At 43.1% G+C, this 24,891-nt stretch overlaps 2 protein-coding genes across 3 annotated transcripts in view; one reads left to right on the top strand and one right to left on the bottom strand.

The window, feature by feature from the left end:
• LOC121005375 (oocyte zinc finger protein XlCOF6-like) overlaps window positions 1-24,891 on the top strand; it is a 916,661-nt gene that overhangs the window by 50,994 nt on the left and 840,776 nt on the right. The gene's annotated exons all lie outside the window — the stretch shown is intronic.
• Window positions 5,227-18,142, bottom strand: LOC121005401 (zinc finger protein 501-like). The gene is made up of 6 exons (XM_040438140.1): window positions 18,047-18,142; window positions 17,125-17,204; window positions 9,279-9,357; window positions 8,720-8,817; window positions 8,493-8,619; window positions 5,227-6,739 (listed from the first exon to the last, which is right to left on the bottom strand). The coding sequence occupies exons 1-6, from the start codon at window positions 18,129-18,131 to the stop codon at window positions 5,655-5,657; spliced, it is 1,554 nt and encodes a 517-aa protein (XP_040294074.1). The 5' UTR covers window positions 18,132-18,142; the 3' UTR covers window positions 5,227-5,654.

Genomic DNA, 24,891 nt, shown 5'->3' with positions numbered 1-24,891 from the left:
GCCTATACTTGTCTGCAAAACAGACAACAATAGAAGCTGCTCTATATTTTTTGCGGGGCTACGGAACAGACATACGGATGTGGACACCACACGGTGTGCTGTTCACATTTTTTGCTGAAGGGTCCACATCCTATCCGCAACAAAATGGACACGGAAACATAATATGTTCTTGTGCATGAGCCCTTAATGTGAAATGCAAGGGGCAGGAGGGACCCTGAGATACGGGCTGCATGGGGGAGGAGTTGGGCACTTGTATTGGTGGTGCTTGCATCTACACTACAGCAGGGGCTGTTGGAGTAGTAGAGATACAATCAGAGCGCTTGCTTCAGCCATAAGAGAATAGGTATAAAGGTGGCACTGTGCACCAGGACTAAGATAGTTACTGGGTCTCAAGGGGCCTGACTTCAGAGGACTGAAGTAAAGTCAGTGGCTAAGAATGAGTACCAGCGGTTACTGTGGCTGTGGTGACCCACAGATTGCCATGGTTGCAGGTTACAGATGCAGTGACATGCTATAGCTGCAGATGCAATGGAAACAATGATCCAAAGTTCCAGATAAGAAGAGTTGGGGCCCTGAGAAGTAGTAAGGGTTAGTGTTGCTGGGCTGAAAAGGAACCAATGTCCTGGTCTGTATGTCAGCCCCTTGGGAACACTGGAGCAGATAGAGGAGTTATGCCCCAGGAAGATGTTGCAACTGCAAGTGATTTTAAACCAGAGCTGGACAGCTGGTGGCTTGAAAGCGCAACATCCCCCTGTAGTAAGGGGTTTTCCCTTGGGACTAAATTGTGAACTACCTCTCGATTAGAACAACCAAGCATTATGCGCCCTTCCAGTGAAGGCCAGTTTGGACCAAACACCGGAACCCCATTTTTAAAATCTGAAATATGTCTTTACCACTTTATGTGGTAATAAATTTGGAATGCTTATAATTATCCAAGCGATTCTGAGTAGCTTTTTTGTGGGACATTGTACTTTATGTTGGTGGTAAATCTATAGTTTGATTTTATTTATAAAACAAATCAAAAGTTTAACAAAATTTTCTGTTTTAAAATTTGGAATTTCTCTGCTGTTAAGACAGGCAGTCATTCCTCACAAAATAGTAAATATTTACCATATGTCCACTTTATGTTGGCATTATTTTTCATTTTTTGGGACTTTAAGGGTACTTTCACACTAGCGTTTTTCTTTTCCGGCATAGAGTTCCGTCACAGGGGCTCTATACCGGAAAAGAACTGATCAGTTATATCCCCATGCATTCTGAATGGAGAGTAATCCGTGCAGGATGCATCAGGAGGTCTTCAGTTCAGTCATTTTGACTGATCAGGCAAAAGAGAAAACCATAGCATGTCACGGTTTTATCTACGGCAAAAAAAAACTGAAGACTTGCCTGAATGCCGGATCCGGCATTTTTTTCCATAGGAATGTATTCGTGCCGGATCCGGCATTTAAAAAACCGGAATGCCGGATTCGTCCTTCCGGTCTGCGCATGCGCAGACCTTTAAAAATGAGACAAAAATAAATACCGGATCCGTTTTCCCTGATGACACCGGAAAAACGGATCCGGTATTGCAATGCATTTTTCTGACTGATCAGGATCCTGATCAGTCTGAAAAATGCCTGATCAGTCAGAAAAAATGACATGCGTTTGCATACAGTTTGCCTGATCAGGCAGGCAGTCAGTTCAGGCAACGGAACTGCCTGCCAGAATCAAACAACGCAAGTGTGAAAGTACCCTAAAAAGCGAAGAACTTTTGCAGCAGTTTTCCAAAACCTATTTTTAAGAACCAGTTCAGGTATGATGTAGCTTTAAGGGCCTATATATATTTTTAAGAACCAGTTCAGGTATGATGTAGCTTTGAGGGGCCTATATATTAGAAAACTCTCACAAATTGCCACATTTTAAAAAAAACTGCACCCATAAAAGCATTATGACCCTAATTCAGCATTTATTTATATTTTATATTCCAAGTGTAGTTCTAGACTGCTTGACTAAAATACCAACCTCAGAAATGGAGTGCACCTGGTTGTTTTGGGGACCTTAATTTTTTAGGCACCATTTCAGATTTGCAGAGGAACTGAGGTGCCAAAACATAGGAACTACCCCAAAATACCCCATTTTGTAAACTATACCCCTCAATAAAGTCATCTATGGGTGTAGAGAGCATTTTGACAGCATAGATGCTTCGTATAATTTTTTAGAATTGGGCTATGAAAATTACTAATATTTCCAATAATATGTAGTGTTATCTAATTTTTTTTTACAAGGGTTACTAGGGGGAAAAACACAAACTGTTATAAAATATTGCCATACTAATGAGAAATTGTGTATGTAGTCATAAACAGCTGTTCAGGCAAACAGAAGGGCTTAGAAGGGGAGGAGTGCCACTAGGCTTTTGAAGCGGAGATTTTGCTGAGATGGGTTTGTACACAATGTCATTTGCAGAGACCCTGAGATACCAGTACATTGGAAACTCCCAAGAAATAACCACATTTGTGAAACTACACTGGCCAAAGAATTCAGCTAAGTGTGTAGTGATGGCTTTGACTGGACTGTGTAAATGAAAAATCTAATGTTTTTCAATAGTATGTTGCTTTAGCCCCAAATTTTTCATGTTCACAAGGGTTAATAGGAGCAAAAGCACCCCACAATTTGTAACAGTTTTTCCTGAGTATAGAAATACAGCATGGTCATTTTGATAAATTGCCCAGTATCTAGAATGTTCTGACCTAGCTGTTAGGAGGTGTTGTGTAAGTATTTATTGTCACATCGCTTATTACGTGTCCTGCCATTGACAACCAGGCACCTTCTCCTTTGTTTGCAGCAGTATTATAAATGAGAAACCTGGACTACTACGGACTGAAACCATATCATCCAGTAGGGAGGCCTCACGGTTAGCGCTTCAATCTTGCTTTTGCTGTGGAGTGACACATTGCCCAACTGCTGATGTGATTATCTAAGGAGCCATCACATATGACAGGGTGTCACACGTAGTAGTAATACGAGGAACACTAACAGCTCAGAGATATCTGCAGGCCTCTCATGGCAGGGCTTCTAACTGCCATTTTTATGCAGAATAATGCTTGCCAACAAACTGCAAGGGTTTCTGATAAATATCTCTGCCAGATTGCAATACTTCCTTGGCATGCCAGGTCACCAGATTTATTGCCAGTCGAGCATGGGCCCAGCTGGGCACCAGCTTCGACAACCTACAAGTGAGCAGGATCTACAGGCCCTGCTGCAACATCAGTGGGCCAATGTGCTGCAGGATACCATAAGGAACCTGTATGCCCCCATGCCCAAGCGAATCACATCTTGTACCCAAGCTAGAGGCAGCCCAACACTAAAGCCTCCTTTCAGTTGTACAATTTTCCCCACTAAACATATTCTTTCACTCTGATATTGCAATCACTTACATGTATCATCACTACATTCACACAATAGTTTCATTTGAGTCCTACAACTATGTCTAATGAGTATACTAGCAATATTCCCAATCCCACTGCCCAACTGGAATGGACAGATTTAGTTGAGTTGCCTTTGTTCCAAAAGACATTCAATTACACAAAACAAATGGTATTGCAGTTATTGCTCTTTTGCTCCTAGTGCATTTACACTGCTAACGACTGGAAGATTTCTAAGACAAGGGGATACGGCAATGACTAATAATTCATCTTTCAGGCAGCTTTGTCTGATCCACGGAAAATCAACAATTTATGATTGCTGCACACTATTGCATGCACTCATAATTTCACAAATTTGAATGATTATATAGAAATTCAAATAATAATTGCTGTCTAATAGGTTCTTAAAGGCTACATACACCTTTGGGGGGATCTTTTTTTTATCATTGCATTGTACTTACTTTGGGCTACAAATCTTCTTTCAATTGGTCTATATTAAAAATACAGAATCCTTTTTTGTGTTCAGAGCTGAGATGCTGTAGTAGCAGCCAGTGGACTTTGTGTATTCTGTCATTTGGGCAGCTGAAGGGCTCCTTATCTCTGACATTATAAACACTCATTATAGCTCAGTTCTTATCTTACTGATAAGAATGTGGCTTAAATAAGTGTTTTTGACCTCTTAGTAGTTTAGAGATAATGTTTATTAGATGACGGCACAAAGTGAAAGCACCAGTCACACAGTTAGAAAAACAGTTAAACCTTTGTGACAGAATGGCTCAATATTTTTAATAAAGGCAAATTGAAAATTTTATTTTCAGCCAAAAATGAAAAAATGCAATCATAAACAAAAATTGCCTCTAAGGTGTACATAGCCTTTACCGTTCACAGCGAGGATTTTGATGCTGTTAAAATCCATCATGAACTCCATAGCAGAAACAGCCGCTGTTGTTCACTTTGAATGTTGTGGACCTGGTCTCGGCTTAGCGCCCATTGAATAGAGCTAAACCGTGAGTGGACACTTGCTGTGGCTTGAAGCGCCATCCAACTAATGTGCCAAGAAAGGACACATTCATCCTTGGAACGCTCATGGATTTAAACCACTGGCCCATGAACTACAGCATTGCGTCCCATTGAAAACAATGGGAGGCAGACATTTCATAGCCGCCACCGGAATTTTGGCTTGGCAAATTCAGCCAGTGTTTGGTAAGTGATTTCGAGCCAAACCAGGTGCAGGTTAAAAACACAGAACAGGTGCAGATCTTTCCATTATACTTTATCTCTGTGTAGGCTCCAATTCTGGTTTTGGCTCACAATCACTGATGAAAATTACTGTCTGAGTAGTTCCTGTTTTTAGACCTATTCCTAACTCCTTTTAATGTTGATCCAAATGATGAAGATGAGTGGTAAAAAGGAAATCTCACTCCAAGGTGCTGAATACTTGAAAAGACTGAGGAGATGCTCAACTCGTAACATTGGCTACATTGGGAGAGCCCAACACCAGCCATCCACTCCACTATTCCCCCATGTAATAGCTCTATAGACAAACTGTATCCCACTATAGCAAATTCTGAACTCACCCTGATATCATTCATAATCCCATCCCCAACAATTTCCTAGCCAATGGGTTGAATGAGCTGATCTCTTGTAGATTAAGAGATATTTTACCCAGTTGAAGTCCTGTTTTTTAATTTGTTGTGCCATGATTAATTAAGGTAGTAATCTGTGACCTAGTGAAATAATAAACTGGAACATTGCTCTCATATTTTTTAATATGTACAGTCCAAATAATACCCAACTTGTTAAACTGCCTCAAGATGCTGTACCCATATAAACTCTGTATGGGAGGAGGTAATGTCTGCTATTTGTGATATCACGACAGCAAGAACAGACAAGTTATTAAGATTACAGGCAAACTAAATTAGTTATGTACACAAGTCCATCTCCATGCTAAAATGACCCTGCAGTGACATACAGCAGTATAGTTTTTTGTGCCACATGATTGATAGGAGATTTCCGATTGTCTATTTTGTTTAACAATTCCATGTAGGTCAATCAGAAAATGTTCTGTTTGTACAAGTTCTTAAGAAGCAAGGCCTGTAAAACAAAGCCAGCAGGCCTGCTCACTCAACATTGCCTCTGACGTCTTCCCAGCTTTAGTTAGTGGACTTAGAAATGAACATGCTTTCATGTTGGCCTTAGGTTTTTCTGGTTTTGTGTGTTTCTTGGGAGACTCATATTTTAGAGCATTTCTGATCATGAATTCAGCTTCTCCCTTGTGTGACTTCTCTGATGATAAGCAAGATTTGATTTTCTGGTAAAACATTTCCCACATTGAGAGCATGTAAATGGTTTCTCCCCTGTGTGAGTTCTCTGATGAATTCCAAGTTTAACTTTAGTAATAAAACATTTCCCACATTCAAAGCATGAAAATGGCTTCTCTTCTGTGTGAATTCTCTGATGTTCATCAAGATCCGATTTCTGAGTAAAACGTTTTCCACATTCCGAACAAGGATATGGTTTTTCCCCTGTATGAAACCTTTGATGTTTACGAAGATTTGATTTCTGAGTAAAACATTTCCCACATTCTGAACATGAATATGGCTTCTCCCCTGAATGAATTCTCTGATGTTCAAGTAGGACTGCTTTCTGGATAAAACCTTTTCCACATTGAGAACATGCAAACGGCTTCTCCCCTGTGTGTATTTTCTGGTGATCCCTGAGTCTGGCTTTAGTAATAAAACACTTCCAACATTCAGAACAAGCGAATGGTCTCTCTCCGGTGTGAATGCGCTGATGTTCAACAAGACCTGATTTCTTGGTAAAACATTTCCCACATTCAGAACATATTAGTGCAAATGGGTTCTCCCCAGTGTGAAGTGTTTTGTGTCTAGAAAGAAACGATTTCCGAGTAAAACTTTTTCCACATTCTGAACATGAAAATGGCTTCTCCCCTGTATGAGTCCTTTCATGTTGATCGAGGCTTGCTTTACAAGTAAAACATTTCCCACATTCTGAACAGGAGTATGGCTTCTCCCCTGTGTGAATTCTATTGTGTACAGTAAGATTTGATTTTTTTGCAAACTGTTTCCCACATTCCCCACATTGAAATATTTTGCCCCCTCTATGGTCTTTACTTTGTACAGCCATCTGTGATTGATCTGAAAATGGTTCCTCATGATTACGGTGATTAGCGAGAAGATCTGTACTGTCCAGTCCTGGACGTTCATTAGGGATCATGAGGCTTTCTTCTGAAAAATGCTGCATTGTATCTTTATCTCCTACTTTATAATTTGGTGATACAAGGACGTTTCCATGCAAGTTTCTTCTGGGATTATTGTCTAAAATTAAACAAAAAACATAGATTTCATTATCAAACTACAAAATAAACATTTTATAATAATCTTAATGTAAAACTTTCCTGAAATCAAATGGAATGTCTTAAAGACAGAGGCCAAACTCGCTGGCCTACACTCAGGGTGCCCATACGTGGCACAGCCTGGCTGTGGGATCCACATGCGGATTACTGCTTATTGTTGGGCTGCACCTGTACTTGCCATTGTTTCAAAAGGCTAGCTTTCATACAGTCCAGCACATAGCAGTAAGCTGTATGCTAATTGTACAGTAGTGCAGCACCTGTATAGACACTCTAAGTGGTCATTTGTTTTGTACACCTGAACTCAATAAATATGAAATACCAGTGCAGCATAATTTAAAGTGGAACTCCAGTAAAAGCCTGCTGACCTTGCTTTCAGAAAGTTCTTTGACATTACATTCTTATAAAAGCTCCATTGTTTTGAATGGCCATGCATCTCCAAGCATTTTTATCATTCTTTAGTCATAATGGTCTAAACAAAGCTGCTAGACTCTATAATAAGGGTTGGCAACCTCCGACACTCCAGCTGTTGCGAAACTACAACTCCCAGCATGCATACTTGCTCTGCTCTTCTCAGAATTTTAATTAAAATTAATTGAGCATGCTGGGAATTGTAGCTTCACAACAGTTGGCGTGCCAAAGGTTGCTGACCCCTGCTCTATACTTTCCTGACTAAACCTCTGTTACACTCACACCTCATTCTTGAATTAAAGCAGCAAAACCATATAACACACATGGCAGACCCAATGGAAATTGCATGTGACTCCCAATTAACATGGCTATTGCTTTACAAAACAAACCAAAACAAATGGCCCAACATAATAGAGGAAGAAAGAAAGTCAATTCTCATGTGATAGCCAACAAATGACCTGGCCTACATGTATATAGACAGCATACGGGTCCCTAACATCCATAAATGGGATGCATGCATCCATCCATTAGCATACCCTATGCAGCAAAGCTGACCTGTTATCTTCACTCTGTAGTTTATTACCGTTACAGTGATACAACATTGTGTTTTGATATAATAAAAAATAAATAAAAAAGCATCACCATCCCCCCAGCGAGGATCGGTGAGCCGGACACAGTGTGCAGCAGCTTCTGTTCTCCTGAATAAACAGAAGCTTTTTCAAGGTTTTTATTTTTTTCAATATTAAAACGCAAGCGTGAAATACGAAAACACAAAACCCTCCAGGGCTGACAGTGTTGAATGCCCCATATTTAACAACAAAAGTGTTGCTACGTATGGAGAATTACTCCCACATGCAGTAAGGAAGGATCCCAAAACTAGATTAACACTAAATTAGGGAATTGCTGATAATGATATTCTGTTATGGAATATTTAGAGAGGTAATACTATCTCATAAAGTGAAGGTTTATCTCTAGGATATGCCACCAATTTCTGATTGGTGGGCTCGTACATCTGGGGCCACCACTAATCCTGACAATGAAGAGGCTGCACTGGGGCCACTCGGCACAGCGGGTAGTCGGGTGATGCTCAGCAGGAAAATACAGCGAAGGGAACCGGAACCCAGTGCTACATCACTGTTACGTCCTTCATTCCTATGGGTATATGGGCTCACACTGGTTAAAGCCCTCAGTAAAAAATGTATGGCATATTCTAGTGAAATTCCTTCACTGTTTAAGAGGAGAATTCCCCTTTAATGCAGCTCTAAGGTAAAGTTTCACTAAGAATCTTTATTCAGGTGGTTACTCACCTATGTCTACTGTTATTTCCGCCTCTTTACACCGTTGATACTCCTTCACATTTGCCCGTTCTTCTGCTTTAGCTTCTACTTTAATGTTAATCAGATCCTCTTTCTGAGTTGAGTAGATATTAAAGGTCTAAAAGGTAATTATAAGAAATCACATTAATAACTGAGTGACCAAAGAGGTTCACACAACCCGTATATCTATATTTGGCAGACACCAGAGCTCCATTTACCTGATGACCTTGTGGGACATTGCTATTTTCAGTTGGACAGTCCTGGAAATCCAGTGGACTGGGACATCTCTCTGGCAGATTTCTCTTACTGGATCCATCTATTGGAAATACACACATAGTGAATGAATATATTGAGGGTTGTGATGACTGATCAGTTTGTCACAGAGAATTACAGTGCAAAAAAAGGTCTGAAGGTCATGCCTCCAAGACGGGGGGACCAACTGACAACTGGCTCACATTTACAAAGCATTTACACAAATGATGAATACAATAATATAGCAGTGAAATGTATGGTGAAAGTTATAGTAAATCTAGCGAGCGACACGCAACCCCGCCCCTCCAACTAAGACCCACCCCTTTTCTTGTCACTTAATAAGTCGAAAATCATTGTGCAAGCATGACGTGCGCCATATTTTGCTACTTTTTTACTCACCAAATAAGTGGTGTAAAACCTTTAGTAAATGTCCTCCATTTTCTTTATATGATGGACAGAGGATGGATGTATCTCATGACCCTCAAAACTTGTCTTTATAATCACTCAAGTCTCACTTAAACTTACCCTTCTGACCAGCCCCCATCTCTTCATTATCATCTACAACTTCAACTTTAATATCAAGCAGGTCAAGCAGATTTTCACCCTAAACAGACAACAAACAAACTGAAAGAAAATAGTGGCCTTATGCTTTAAGGGGGTATTTACAGCTCAGACATTGGTGGCATATCTCTGGGATATGCCACCAAAGTAAGATAGGTGCAGATCCCACCTCTGGGACCCCCACCTATCTCCAGAACAGGCCCCCTGAAGAGAAAGAGAGCTCACAGCACAAGTGTGCCCACCCTCCATTCACCACGATGGGAATTCTGAAAATAGCCGAGCGCCATGAAGAGGTGACCATGCATGTGCGGTGCGCTCTCTATTCACTGCTACGGGACTTCCTATTTTTGGAACCCCCATAGAAGTGTAGAGCACTGCAGTATAGTATAGGTATAACCCATTAAAGGGAACCTGTCACATTGAACGTGGTGTTAGTACATCAGGCTGAGGGCAGAGCTGTGTCGTGCCTTATACATATCTACTGTATACAGTACAGACCAAAAGTTTGGACACACCTTCTCATTCAAAGAATTTTCTTTATTTTCATGACTATGAAAATTGTAGATTCACACTGAAAGCATCAAAACTATGAATTAACACATGTGGAATTATATACATAACAAACAAGTGTGAAACAACTGAAAATATGTCATATTCTAGGTTCTTCAAAGTAGCCACCTTTTGCTTTGATTACTGCTTTGCACACTCTTGGCATTCTCTTGATGAGCTTCAAGAGGTAGTCCCCTGAAATGGTTTTCACTTCACAGGTGTGCCCTGTCAGGTTTTTTTTTTTTTTAAATCAAATCGTTTTTATTAAACAATAAATACATAATAAAACATAATACAATACGTTGCATTTTCTTTCCTTTACATTATCCACCGTGTGGAATCAGTGAACAACAATACACATAAGTATATCACCACTCAGTTTATCATGAATCCGTACAATACGTGAACACTTGCTAAAACAAATATTTTGGACATAAAATTACCAAGAACTTAACCTTCCAAACCTCCATCACCCCCTTACCCTACCCTAAACCCCCAACCCAAACAACAGGTCTTGACCGTCACATGCCTATATAACCACATGGGTATGAGATAACCATTCACTCCACATTTTATCAAACTTCTGAGGACACCCTCTCTTCACATACACCCCTTTTTCGAGTATCAGCATGTCATGCACCTTCCGTTCAAACTCATTCAATGTAGGGGGACTCCCCTGGATCCACCTCATAGCAATCAGTTTCCTGGCCACATATAGCAATCTCCCCACAGCTACCTTAACCGGTTCATTCCCTCCAATTTCAGACACATACCCCAGAATACACACCTTAGGATCTTTTTGAATTTTCAATGTCAGTTTACTATTAATCATATTTCTAACTTCCTCCCAATAATTACCAACTACTGGACACGACCACAGCATATGCAACAAGTCTGCACCATCTTCCATACACTTTGGGCACTTGTCATCACTTCTTACTCCTATCTTTTTCAGGAACACCGGTGTTTTGTACACTCTATGTATGATAAATAGTTGGGACAATTTGCCCTGTTCACTCAAGGACACCTTGGGGACTGCTTCTAATATATCTTCCCACATATCCTTAGACATATCCCCCACGTCAGCCTCCCATTTTTTCATTCTTGAAAGCGGATATCCCTCTAAAAATTTTTCCAGTAGGAGAGCGTACACCTGTGATATTAACCTTCTTTTTCCCCCACCTGACGGAAGAACAAGCTTATGAACCACCTCCATTTGAGCTATCTCACATCCTTTCCGCAACGTGACCTCAAGGGCATGCCTTATTTGAAGATACTTATAGAACCACTCCCTTGGAATATTAAATTCCTGCTGCAGGTTTTGAAATGACTTACATATCTTGTCCTTAATTAATTGTCCAATTCTCGTCACTCCATAAGTTTCCCAGTTCCTAAGTCCTGGTATGGCAAATAGTTCTGGCAACAAGTGGTTCTTTCCAATAGGGGAAAGTTCACTAATACCTCCCACTCCTCTTAGCATCTTCACCTTTGCCCAAACTTTTTTCATAAGTTCAATAAGAGGGAGTTTTTCCCTCCCTGCATGCATTCCTGAGCCCTCCAGAATGCCCATGAGGTCACGACTGCCCAACCAATGCTGCAATATCTGCCCAGTCATGTCCGGTGCTTGTAGATCAATCCATCCCTTAAAATGCTGACATTGGGAAGCCAAAAAATAAATCCATGCGTTAGGGACAGCTAGGCCCCCTTCCGACTTAGAATACTGCAATGTCTCCAGTTTGATCCTAGCCTGTCCATACTTCCAAGTAAGATCTCTAAATATAGAGTGAATTTTCTTGAATCTATCTAGAGGGATCCAAACTGGAGCATTATTCAGTATATATAACAGTTGGGGCATCATAACCATTTTTAAAAGGTTAACTCTACCTACCACCGAAAGAAAGAGTCTACACCATGACCTCACTTTAAGCCTAAAAGTAGCCAGCAATGGGGACAGATTAAGTTCTTCAAAATCCGATAGCCTCGGTGTTATATGTAATCCCAGATATTTAAATTTATCCACCCAGGGCACCAAACTATCTACTTGTCTGCCTGCCAGGGCTTGCCCGTCAATTGGCATCAAAGAGGATTTCTGCCAGTTTATCCGCAGTCCAGAAAAGCTACCAAATCTGTCAATCAATGCCATGGCCGCATCCAGAGACGCACCAGTATCGCCCAAGAAAAGTAGAGTATCATCAGCGTACATAGCCACTTTATTGTGCAGCTCGCCGTATCTAAACCCCTCTATACTTGTCGATAAGCGAATATGTGCCGCAAGCGGCTCTATTGCAAGAGCAAACAATAAGGGCGACAATGGGCATCCCTGCCTGGAGCCCCTGGCAAGGGGAAAACAGTCTGACAACCCTCCATTAGCTCTAATTCTCGCCTTAGGACTAGAATACAGAACCTGTACCCACTGAATGAACCGCTCACCAAAGCCCATAGTTCTCAGGACCCCCCACAAATACCTCCATTCCACACTGTCAAACGCCTTAGCGGCGTCAAGAGCAAGCAAGGCCCTGTCACCACTGTTGTCCGCCGGAATATTTAAACTAGTGTACAGCCTACGAAGATTAATAGCCGTCGATTTTCCTGGCATAAATCCCGTCTGGTCCGGGTGTACTATGGTCAGAATTACCTTGGACAGCCTGTTCGCCAACACCTTCGCCAGGAGCTTAACATCAGCCGTGAGAAGTGAAATTGGCCTGTAGGAATCCGGTATTTTAGGATCCTTTCCAGGTTTAGGTAAAACCACAATTATAGCTTCCTGCATCGAATGTGGTAGCGAACCTGCCTCCAATGAGTGTCAAACACCTTAAGTAATTCAGGAAGTAATATCCCCTGCAACTTTTTGTATACCTCTGCTGGGAGACCATCAGCTCCAGGCGCCTTACCACTTGCCATATCCCCAAGTGCAGCTTCCAGTTCCTCAAGTGTAATCGGCTCCTCCAACCTCTCTCTATCCTCTTCTGACAGCACCGATAACTGTGCCTCCCCTAGGAAATCATTCAGGGCCTCATCAGAACTAGATCCAGTGGAAGTATATAAAGATACATAAAAGCTTTTTAAAATATCTAATATTCCTTTTGTGTCCTGGCAACTGTTCCCCATGTCATCTCTCAATTCCTGAATACAAGAGGAGCCCCTCTGGGCCTGCGAGACCACCGACAACAGATGACCCACCTTCTCTCCTTCCTCAAAAGATCTCTGACGATAAAAGCTTCTTTTTCTATCTGCGGCCTGGACCAGATGACATCTCAGCTGCTCCTGAGCTACCTCCAGCGCCTCACTACTAATCATGGTGGGGGATCTACTAAATTCTCTCTCAGCCTCAGCCACTAGTGCATGCGCCTTGACATCCGCCTCTCTGGATCTGGATTTATGCTTGTTAATTTCTTTCATCAGAACTCCCCTCAGGAATGCTTTCATGGCGTCCCATACACCTGGTATCGAAGCCGACCCTGTATTGATATCGAAAAATTCCTTAATTTCCAGAGAGATCCCAGACAGGTCACCCAACACATTCAGCCAATGAGGATTACACTTCCACAGCCTCGGTCCCTGTCCGAGCACCCCCAGGCACAAGTCAATCTGCACCAGAGAATGGTCCGACAACGACCGAGGATGATAGACGACATTCTTAACTAGTGGTAGCATTATATCATTAACAAGGGCCAAATCTATACGCGATAGCGAATGGTGCGTGGCGGATCTACACGAAAATTCACGCTTATCTGGGTTACGCAATCTCCATACATCCTGTACTCCTACCTCACCCAAAATATTCCTGAGAGCCGCACTCCCCGGTGAACCACCTGCTCCCTCCATCCGGCATCTATCTAGGGAATCATTCATCGTGCAATTAAAGTCCCCAACCAACAGCCACGGCAGCCCAGGGAAGTCCGCCACAAAGTCCATAATCTCTCTTATTAACGGAGAAGCAAACGGTGGAGGCACGTACACAGACACCAACACCACCTGTATTCCATCCACCTTACACACAACACACACATATCTACCCTCAGCATCCACACACTCCTGCATATGTTCATACCTGATACTACTATGCACAATCATACTTACCCCTCTAGAATGAGAGGAATGAGTTGAATGTATCGCATGGATCACCCAATTTTTATTCATCCAGTGTAAATTTTCTCCAGTCAAATGCGTTTCCTGAAGGCAACATATAGCCGGCTGAAACCTCCCCAGATACTGGAAAATACACTGTCTTTTCCGTGCATCAGCCATTCCTCTCACATTCCAACTTAAGACTCTAATCACCTGTGACATGGTAGAACTTCAAACCGTATTTGAATCTCACAGCCCACTCAGATAACATTCGCTCATAGTTCAAGACCTTAACCCTTCCCCCCAACCTATTCCCTGCCCCCCCACCCCCCTCCCTCCCTCTCGTATTCAGGTTACTGTAACTGGGGATCACTGTCCCCTCTATATCCGCTTCACACATTAAAACAGGGCAATCCGAGAGCAACCTGCCCCGCAACCTACAATAAACATAACAAATTATAACACATTTCCTCAGGTAGAGAATCCTCCCCACATCTGAGATATACATTTTACTATCATTACCGCCTGCTCCCTCTTCAGGAACTACCATGTGGTAGCATTACATAATACACTCCCTAACTGGTGCAACATTTAAAGCAATCCTAGAGTGCAAATGCATATATAACTTGAACATAAGAAACGTATATCTGCCTCCTTCAAGTGTCCAGGGCACCACTTCTCAATTGTCGCTCGTGGACGTCCAGCCACTGCGTCGCCTCCTCCGGATCTTCAAAAAATCTGGTGGATCCCAATGCCACCACACGCAGTTTAGCAGGAAACAGCATAGCGTACTGGACTTGTAGAGCTCTCAACCTTTTCTTTATATCCATAAATCTACTTCTCCTCCGCTGTACTTCGTTGGAATAATCCGGAAATATGGACACTTTCACCCCATTCAGGACCATCTCCTCATTGTCCCTTGATTGCCGCAGGATAGTGTCCCGGTCTTTAAAATGGAGTATCTTCGCCAGTATGGGACAGGGAGGTCTGCCTGGCGGAAGCGGCCGCATGGGGACTCTGTGCGCCCGCTCCACCGCATATAATGAGGATAGACCTTTTTCATGAAATAGTTGGTGCAACCATTTTTCCACAAATTCGGTGGCATTATCCCCCTCCGTCTTCTCTGGCATACCCACAATCCGCAGGTTATTCCTTCTGGACCTGTTCTCCAGATCATCTGTTTTGGCGTATAACGCAGCTATATCTTTAGCAGTTGTTTTTGCCGCCATTTGCAAAGGCTGAATAACGTCCTCAATAGTGGACACCCTCTTCTCCAATTCAGAGGTGCGTTCTGTGATTTTATGTAGGTCATGCCTAATTAAAGACACATCTGACCTCAGGCTACCAACCTGTACTGTAAGCACCTTCAGTGTGCTGTTACAACTGGCCACAGCGGCCATAATATCTTTCAGAGTAGGCTCTGCATCAGCCACAGCTTTAGGGCCTACCGCGTCTTTTGCCGGCCGTGCAGTGGTTAATGGCGGCCAATTCACCGCATCTAGGGCCTCCCCATCGGTGGATTCATCCTCTTGTCCAGAGGAAACATGAGCGTCCATCTCCCTCTCCTCAGCCCAGTCTCCCCCAGCGCTATCCTTGCGAGCAAACCTGCTCAGCTTTGCGGCAGCCGTCTGTCTCAGCTTGGGCTGTAAGGCCGGCCCCTCTTCCTCCTCGGCGCCATGCCGGCTCACCTCTGGCCTGTCATAGCTCGGCCCTTTACCGGACTTCCTAGGCATGTCGGCTCTCAGAAAATTCGCACAGCACCCTCCTGTCGTCTCTCAACCACCAGGTAGGAAAGGATCGGCGATATAAGGGGTTGCTACCACTCTAAAATCAGGATGTCTGCAGGAGCTCAGTGCGGTGCGACCTACTCAATTCGCTCTCAGGTCAATTTCCCTGTCAGGTTTAATAAGTGGGATTTCTTGCCTTATAAATGGGGTTGGGACCATCAGTTGCATTGAGGAGAAGTCAGGTGGATACACAGCTGATAGTCCTACTGAATAGATTGTTAGAATTTGTATTATGGCAAGAAAAAAGCAGCTAAGTAAAGAAAAACGAGTGGCTATCATTACTTTAAGAAATGAAGGTCAGTCAGTCAGTCAGCTGAAAAATTGGGAAAGCTTTGAAAGTAAGGGCTATTTGACCATGAAGGAGAGTCATGGGGTGCTGCGCCAGATGACCTGGCCTCCACAGTCACCAGACCTGAACCCAATCGAGATGGTTTGGGGTGAGCTGGACCGCAGAGTGAAGGCAAAAGGGCCAACAAGTGCTAAGCATCTCTGGGAACTCCTTCAAGACTGCTGGAAGACCATTTCAGGGGACTACCTCTTGAAGCTCATCAAGAGAATGCCAAGAGTGTGCAAAGCAGGAATCAAAGCAAAAGGAGGCTACTTTGAAGAACCTAGAATATGACACATTTTCAGTTGTTTCACACTTGTTTGTTATGTATATAATTCCACATGTGTTAATTCATAGTTTTGATGCCTTCATAGTCATGAAAATAAAGACTCTGTGCTATAGCTTCACCACACTGAGATCTGCTCAGAAAGCAAATCTACATATTACTGCTTTATTCACAGGCACCAGGGTCGCAGCGCCAATGAGGTGAGGTGAGGCGATCGCCTCAGGCGGAGTGGGCCTGGTGACAAGTGGAAGCGCTCATCTCTATATTCATCTGTATCAATGTCCTCAGGAAAGCGATACAGATGGATGAGCTGCTGGGCAGGGGACAGGCGTCTCCCTTCCCCGTTCCTTTGATAGGCTGCAGGACTGACTTATAAGGCTACTTTCACACTAGCGTTTTTTTGCGGATGGATCAGCAAAAACGCTTCTGTTACAATAATAGAGCTGCATGCATCCGTCATAAACTGATCCGGTTGTATGTTTTCTACAGCCATGACGGATCTGTCTTGAACACCATTGAAAGTCAATGGGGGACGGATCCGTTTTCTATTGTGTCAGAGAAAACGAATCCGTCCCCATTGACTTACATTGTGTGCCAGGATGGATCCGTTTGGCTCTGCTTCGACAGGCAGCGTTTTGGTGTCCACCTCCAGAGCAGAATGGTGACAAACTGATGCATTCTGAGCGGATCCTTTTCCATTCAGAATGCATTAGGGCAAAACTGATCCGTTTTGGACCACTAAAAAAAATCCCTTTAATATAAAACCTTTGGCAAGAGTTTTGTTCCATCTACCTGGTCACGCTGATGTATATTGTGATGTTGATCTGGAGAACTTGGACCTCTCTCTTGTGGATTTCTCTGGCTGGATCCTCCTGTAGGAAAAACACAATGACTGAATATATTATGTGTATGTGATGATTAATCAGGGCATTGCTGAGATTTACTATGCAACAAAAGGTGCACAGGCCATGCCTGCAAGAAAAAGGGGGCTGAATGCTACTAACAATGGTACAGTTTAAATTTTAAATCTAGAGATTAAAGCTGTGTAATTTCTTCCATCACCACGAGGAGGAGCTTACTGTATACAAGGTAATACATCTGTGTTAGGCTTCATGCACACAACCATATTCGTTTTGTGGTCTGCAAATTGTGGATCCACAAAACACTGATGTGCATTCCATATTTTCCCGTTCTGCATGTCCCGTCCTGTGTTAAAAATCCCTATTCTTGTCCACAAAATGCACAAAAATAGGGCATGTTCTATCTTTTATGTGGGAAGGAGGAACAGACATACGAATGTGGTGTGCTGTCTGCATTTCTTGCAGCCCCATTAACATGAAAAGATCAGCATCTAATTTGCACAAAATGTGGATTCACTGTGGACCAAAAATATGGTCGTGTGTATGGGGCCTTGAATGAAAGCCTTAGCTTCTCCTAGTGGTGCCTGCTGGAAAACAGAAGTTGATCTTCTTGTTTTAATAGTAAGCAGCAGATTTAAAGCAATGTATCAGCAGAGGTTTTGGAGGGCTCACCTCACAACCAAACATAAAGGATCTTCTGCTACAGGAGTTATTTAGAGAAAGGAGCCAGTTTCAACAAGGCTACCAGAATCCACAGCTGACCACAAGCCTATATTCATGTTAACTACCAGAATGAGAACAGCAGGCCCCATAGTAAGGGGCAAAAGGACTCCGTAAGAAGAGTGATCCCCTACCCAGTGATGTGAGGGACTGGTGATTCTCCATCAGGAGGTTCTTGTACAGATCCTTGTGTTCTTCTAAATACTTCCACTCCTCCATGGAGAAATAGACAGAGACATCCTGACACCTTACAGGAACCTGACACACAGAATGACAGTCATCATCCAGATACATCATCCCTTGTATTACTGTATAATTTCCCATCATTCCCACCTCTTCAGTCAGCAGCTCAATGATCTTGTTGGTGAGTTCTAGGATCCTTTTCTCCTTGTTTTGGTTAGCTATCAATGAGTAAGGTGTAGGCAAGATGAAGGGGATCCAGCTCCTTCCTCCTGACATGCAAGGAGGACTGCTGGTGGCCACACAGTCATCCGATGACTTCTTCACTACTGTATAATTCTGTATATTGTAGAGGGACACTGACATCACTATATATAGTACATTCCAAAAATCTCCCACATCTCCAGATATGTATTTTTGTTATCAGCTGAGAGAAAATATGTAATTCCCAGACTCCCTCACCTCTCCGGTCAGCAGGTAGATGATCTCCAGGGTGAAGCTTAATATCCTGTTAGTAATCTTATTCTTGTCCCTGTCCATCATCAGTAGTTCAGTCACAAAAGTGACCATTTAGGATGGGAATATGAGACAACTTGAGGCTGACTGTGCTGCAAACGTTTAAAAGAAAAAAAAAAAGCTTCTAAAATCATATAGAGGACAGCATCATCTACAATATATATCTTCAGAATTCTATTGGACTTCAGCAAAGCCAGAGTTTTCCCCAAATCAAGATGAAACTGTATGGGAATCTAAGGTGAGAAGGAAAATGAAGAAATTGTCCTGGATGAAGACCTGACTCACGGCAACTAATGTTACAGGTTACCTCACGTCTGCTCAGAAATATATTCTATTCTCTATGAGGTCTAAAATCCTGCATAAAGTGGTCCATCACATTCCCCTCATCTGGTGATAACAGATGTCTATGAGGTTGGGTCTTAGCAACTGTAAAGCTCTGTTCACGCCTGCAATGTCGCTTCCATATATAAGGGATGCCACAACACTGTCCCAGATCCATAGCAAGATGGATACCAGTGGCTCCTGACCAATAAGACTTGGGCTCGGAGGTGTATGTCAAAAGCTATGGAATCTATTACTGAGGATTCTAATGGAGTCTCCAATGCAGACGTGAACACAGTCTTATAGGGGTTTTGTACTTTTAAAGGGAACCTGTCACCGGGATTTTGTGTATAGAGCTGAGGATATGGGTTGCTAGATGGCCGCTAGCACATCCGCAATACCCAGTCCCCATAGCTCTGTGTGCTTTTATTGTGTAAAAAAACAGATTTGATCCAAAAGCAAATTAACCTGGGATGTGTCCTGTACGTGAGATATGTCCAGCGTGAAGGAGCCCAGCATCACCCCGCATCCTCAGAATCTCCTCCTTGCTCCCCGACGTCAGACAGCCAGAGCGCTGTAATCTCGCGATGCGCGAGCTAGCGCATGCGCAGTTCCGTCCCTGAGGCTGATGCCAGCACAGGGAAGGAACACTATGTCGACACTGTGCATGCGCTAGCTCACGCACCGCAAGATTACAGAGCTTCGGCTTTCTGACGTCGGGGAGCAAGGAGGAGATTCTAAGGATGCGGGGGCGGTACTGGGCTCCTTCACGCTGGACTCCTCTCACGTACAGGACACATCTCAGGTTAATTTGCATATGGATCAAATAGTTTTTTTTTTACACAAAAGCACACAGAGCTATGGGGACTGGGTATTGCGGATGTGCTAGCGGCCATCTAGCAACCCAAGTCCTCAGCTCTATACACAAAATCCCGGTGACAGGTTCCCTTTAACCCCTTAGGGACCCATGACGTACCGGTACGGCATGGATCCCGAGTCCTTAAGGACCCATGACGTACTGGTACGTCATGTATAGTTCCGATCACCGCCGCCCGGCGGGCGGTGATCGGAACCTGGTGCCTGCATAAATCATTGAGCAGGCACCTAGGCTAAATGCCCGAGGGGGTCCCGTGACACCCCCGTGTCGGCGATCGCCGCAAACCGCAGGTCAATTCAGACCTGCGGTGTGCGGATTTTTATTGTGCGGCGGTGGCTGGCAGAGGTGCCATCGGGTCCCCATGGGGCTGTGGGGGGACCCGATGGCATGGAAGGCAGCGCGATGTCTAAGGAAGGCATCGCGCTGCCTTCCGGTGAAGAGCCTGTGAGATCCAGGCTGGATCTCACAGGCCGGAAGCTGTATGAGTAATACACACAGTATTACTCATACAGCCAATGCATTCCAATACAGAAGTATTGGAATGCATTGTAAAGGATTAGACCCCCAAAAGTTCAAGTCCCAAAGTGGGACAAAAAATAAAGTGAAAAAATAAAGTTTCTCCCCCAAAAAATTAAAAGTTTCAAGTAAAAATAAACAAAAACGTCATTTTCCCCAAATAAAGTTAAAAAAAATTGGTAAAAAATAGGAGGGAAAAAAAAGTATACATATTAGGTAAAACTATGGCTCAGAATATGGAGACATTAAAACATCTTTTTTTTTTGTTTGAAAAAAGCTGTTATTGTGTAAAACTTACATAAATAAAAAAAAGTATACATATTAGGTATCGCCGCGTCCGTATCGACCGGCTCTATAAAAATATCACATGACCTAACCCCTCAGATGAACACCGTAAAAGATGTAAAATAAAATCTGTGCCAAATAAACCATTTTTTGTCACCTTACATCACAAAAAGTACAACAGCAAGCAATCAAAAAGGCGTTTGCCCACCAAAATAGTACTAATCTAACCGTTACCTCATCCCGCAAAAAATGAGCCCCTACCTGAGACAATCGCCCAAAAAATAAAAAAAAGATGGCTCAGAATATGGAGACACTAAAACATCTTTATTGGGTATCGACGCGTCCGTATAGACCGGCTCTATAAAAAGATCACATGAACTAACCCCTCAGATGAACACCGTAAAAGATGTAAAATAAAAACTGTGCTAAATAAACCATTTTTTGTCACCTTACATCACAAAAAGTGTAATAGCAAGCGATCAAAAAGTCACACGCACCCCAAAATAGTGCCAATAAAACCGTCATCTCATCCCGCAAAAATCATACCCTACCCAAGGTAATCACCCAAAAACTGAAATAATTAGGGCTCTCAGACTATGGAAACACTAAAACATGATTTTTTTTTTCCTTAAAAAAATAAATCAGTGTAAAACTTACATAAATAAAAAAAAAGTATACATATTGAGTATCGCCGCATCCGTGACAACCTGGTCTATAAAAATATCACATGATCTAACCTGTCAGATGAATGTTGTAAATAACAAAAAATAAAAACGGTGCCAAAACAGCTATTTCTTGTTATCTTGCTTCACAAAAAGTGTGATATAGAGCAACCAAAAATCATATGTACCCTAAACTAGTACCAACAATACTGCCACCCTATCCCGTAGTTTTTAAAATGGGGCAATTTTTTGGGAGTTTCTACTGTAGGGGTGCATGAGGGGGGGCTTCAAATGGGACATGGTGTCAAAAAAAAAACAGTCCAGCAAAACCTGCCTTCCAAAAACGGTATGGCATTCCTTTCCTTCTGCGCCCTGCCGTGTGTCCGTACAGCGGTTTATGACCACATATGGGGTGTTTCTGTAAACTACAGAATCAGGGCCATAAATATTGAGTTTGGTTTGGCTGTTAACCCTTGCTTTGTAGCCGGAAAAAAATTATTAAAATGGAAAATCTGCCAAAAATGTGAAAATTTTGAAATTGTATCTCTATTTTCCATTAATTCTTGTGGAACACTTAAAGGGTTAAAAAAGTTTGTAAAATCAGTTTTGAATACCTTGAGGGGTGTAGTTTATAGAATGGGGTCATTTTTGGGTGGTTTCTATTATGTAAGCCTCGCAAAGTGACTTCAGACCTGAACTGGTGCCTAAAAATTGGGTTTTTGAAAATTCCAAGATTTGCTTCTAAACTTCTAAGCCTTGTAACATCCCCAAAAAATAAAATATCATTCCCAAAATGATCCAAACATGAAGTAGACATATGGGGAATGTAAAGTAATAACTATTTTTGGAGGTATTACTATGTGTTATCGAAGTAGAGAAATTGAAACTTGGAAATTTGCAAATTTTTCCAAATCTTTGGTAAATTTGGTATTTTTTTATGCAAAAAAAAATTAACTTTTTTGACCCAATTTTAGCAGTGTCATGAAGTACAATATGTGACAAAAAAACGGCCTGGGTAAGTAAAAGCGTTTTAAAGTTATCAGCACTTAAAGTGACACTGGTCAGATTTGCAAAAAATGGCCAAGTCCTTAAAGGGAACCTGTCACCGGGATTTTTGTGTATAGAGCTGAGGACATGGGTTGCTAGATGGCTGCTAACACATCCGTAATACCCAGTCCCCATAGCTCTGTGTGCTTTTATTGTGTAAAAAAACGATTTGATACATATGCAAATTCACCTGAGATGATTCCTGTCCATGACTCATCTCACATACAGGACTCATCTCAGGTTAATTTGCATATGTATCAAATCGTTTTTTTTTTTCACAATAAAAGCACATAGAGCTATGGGTATTGGGTATTGCGGATGTGCTGGCGGCCATCTAGCAACCCATGTCCTCAGCTCTATACACAAAATCCCAGTGACAGGTTCCCTTTAAGGTGAAATAGGGCTGAGTCCTTAAGGGGTTAAGCCTACAGACCATGAGTACATAAGGGTCACAGAGGAGCATCTGACTCTTACTGTTCTCTTGATTTGTGGAATCCCACTAGAAGGAGCCTTCTTCATTGGCATAACCACTTCTAAGTGGTTAAAAGATCAAATTCAGAGTCATCTCTGATCCTGTAGCCTGCCATACATGCTATCATCATCACTAAGACCGGTGATGTACTGAAGCAGTCCAATGGGTTTACGTCCTTTTACTGCAAAGAGTAAATTGTTGTAATGCTATGTTGCTAATTGCAATGTGATCTACATGGAACAGTGCCTTCTTACTGTGGGATGTACTACTACCTACTACTACTACTACTACTACTACTACTACTATTCTGCACTTTACTAAAGAGATTTATTTATACCAACTGGCCTCTTTATTGACGCCACCATTCACCAGCCATTGCATCTGCTCTCCTGCCTTGCACCCTGACCTTCATCTAACAATAAGGGTACTCCAACTACCATCAGGCATGAGCCAAAACCCCAGGGTGTGCCCAGAGGGAAGAAATGGTATCAGTCACTGCAAAGTCCCAGGGAGAGCGAGTGGGGAGATTGCCACTGTGACCTGTGCATATTACAACCAACCTCAATTGTGACTACAACATCTGAGGTAGGTTTCCATATGAGGGCTGCGTTCCCGGGTCTGGAACAGCTTTCTGGTGCCAAGATCGAGTAATCTGTTCCTTGGTAGAGAAAGGCAACTTAGAATCCAGCCTATCAGAGGTATATTCCAATCTAGGCCTGCAGTTGTCACCACTACACTGGAATATACAGAATTTCCAATCCACTAATTATAAACTCAAATCTGATGGTTTATTCTAACCCCCAGGCGTTCCCATGGTGCTGGGGACGCTTGCCTGGGGGTTAGAATATACAGGGCCCCGCCGCTCAGAGGAGTATACATTTATTACCGGTAACTGTAATCCGTAACTTTAAATCAGCGTTCATCTCTTTACTAGGGTATCTTACTCTCAGCTCTGGTAACAGGCAGTGTGGGCGGCGCTCACTCACTGACATCACGCGCATGCTCCTCCCACTAGGCGGCGCAGGCGCGTGACATCAGTAAGTTAGCGCCGCCCGCACTGCCTGTTACCGGAGCTGAGAGTAAGATACCCTAGTAAAGAGATGAGATTACAGTTAATAAATGTATACTCCTCTGAGTGTCGGGGAGGGGGATCTGTGGATGGCACTGTTTAGGAGGGGATCTGTGGATGGCACTGTTTAGGAGGGGATCTGTGGATGGCACTGTTTAGGAGGGGATCTGTGGATGGCACTGTTTAGGAGGGGATCTGTGGATGGCACTGTTTAGGAGGGGATCTGTGGATGGCACTGTTATGGGAAGGGGGATCTGTGGATGGCAATGTCATGGGGGGATCTGTGGATGGCAATGTCATGGGGGGGATCTGTGGATGGCAGTCATGGGGGGATCTGTGGATGGCACTGTCATGGGGGGGATCTGTGGATGGCACTGTCATGGGGGGATCTGTGGATGGCACTGTTATTGGGAGGGGGGATCTGTGGATGACACTGTTTAGGGGGGATCTGTGGATGACACTGTTTAGGGGGGATCTGTGGATGACACTATTTAGGGGGGATCTGTGGATGACACTGTTTAGGGGGGATCTGTGGATGACACTGTTTAGGGGGATCTGTGGATGACACTGTTTAGGGGGGATCTGTGGATGACACTGTTTAGGGGGGATCTGTGGATGACACTGTTTAGGGGGATCTGTGGATGACACTGTTTGGGGGGGATCTGTGGATGACACTGTTTAGGGGGGGGATCTGTGGATGACACTGTTTAGGGGGGGATCTGTGGATGACACTGTTTAGGGGGGATCTGTGGATGACACTGTTTAGGGGGATCTGTGGATGACACTGTTTAGGGGGGATCTGTGGATGACACTGTTTAGGGGGGGATCTGTGGATGACACTGTTTAGGGGGATCTGTGGATGACACTGTTTAGGGGGGATCTGTGGATGACACTGTTTAGGGGGGGATCTGTGGATGACACTGTTTAGGGGGGGATCTGTGGATGACACTGTTTAGGGGGGATCTGTGGATGACACTGTTTAGGGGGATCTGTGGATGACACTGTTTAGGGGGGATTTGTGGATGACACTGTTT

Source organism: Bufo bufo, chromosome 6 (genome assembly GCF_905171765.1).
Source record: "Bufo bufo chromosome 6, aBufBuf1.1, whole genome shotgun sequence".
In the NCBI taxonomy this organism is placed as follows: domain Eukaryota; kingdom Metazoa; phylum Chordata; class Amphibia; order Anura; family Bufonidae; genus Bufo; species Bufo bufo.
This window is presented reverse-complemented; position numbering and strand designations above follow the sequence as displayed.

Bases quoted from the DNA above. Each gene is read 5' to 3' on its own strand.
- LOC121005401 (XM_040438140.1), bottom strand. From the start codon at position 18,131: ATGGAGGAGTGGAAGTATTTAGAAGAACACAAGGATCTGTACAAGAAC. The intron at 17,205-18,046 runs GTAGGGGATCAC...TTTTTCCTACAG, and splicing joins CCAGTCCCTCACATCACTGG to GAGGATCCAGCCAGAGAAAT. The intron at 8,818-9,278 runs GTAAGTTTAAGT...TATTTCCAATAG, and splicing joins GATGGGGGCTGGTCAGAAGG to ATGGATCCAGTAAGAGAAAT.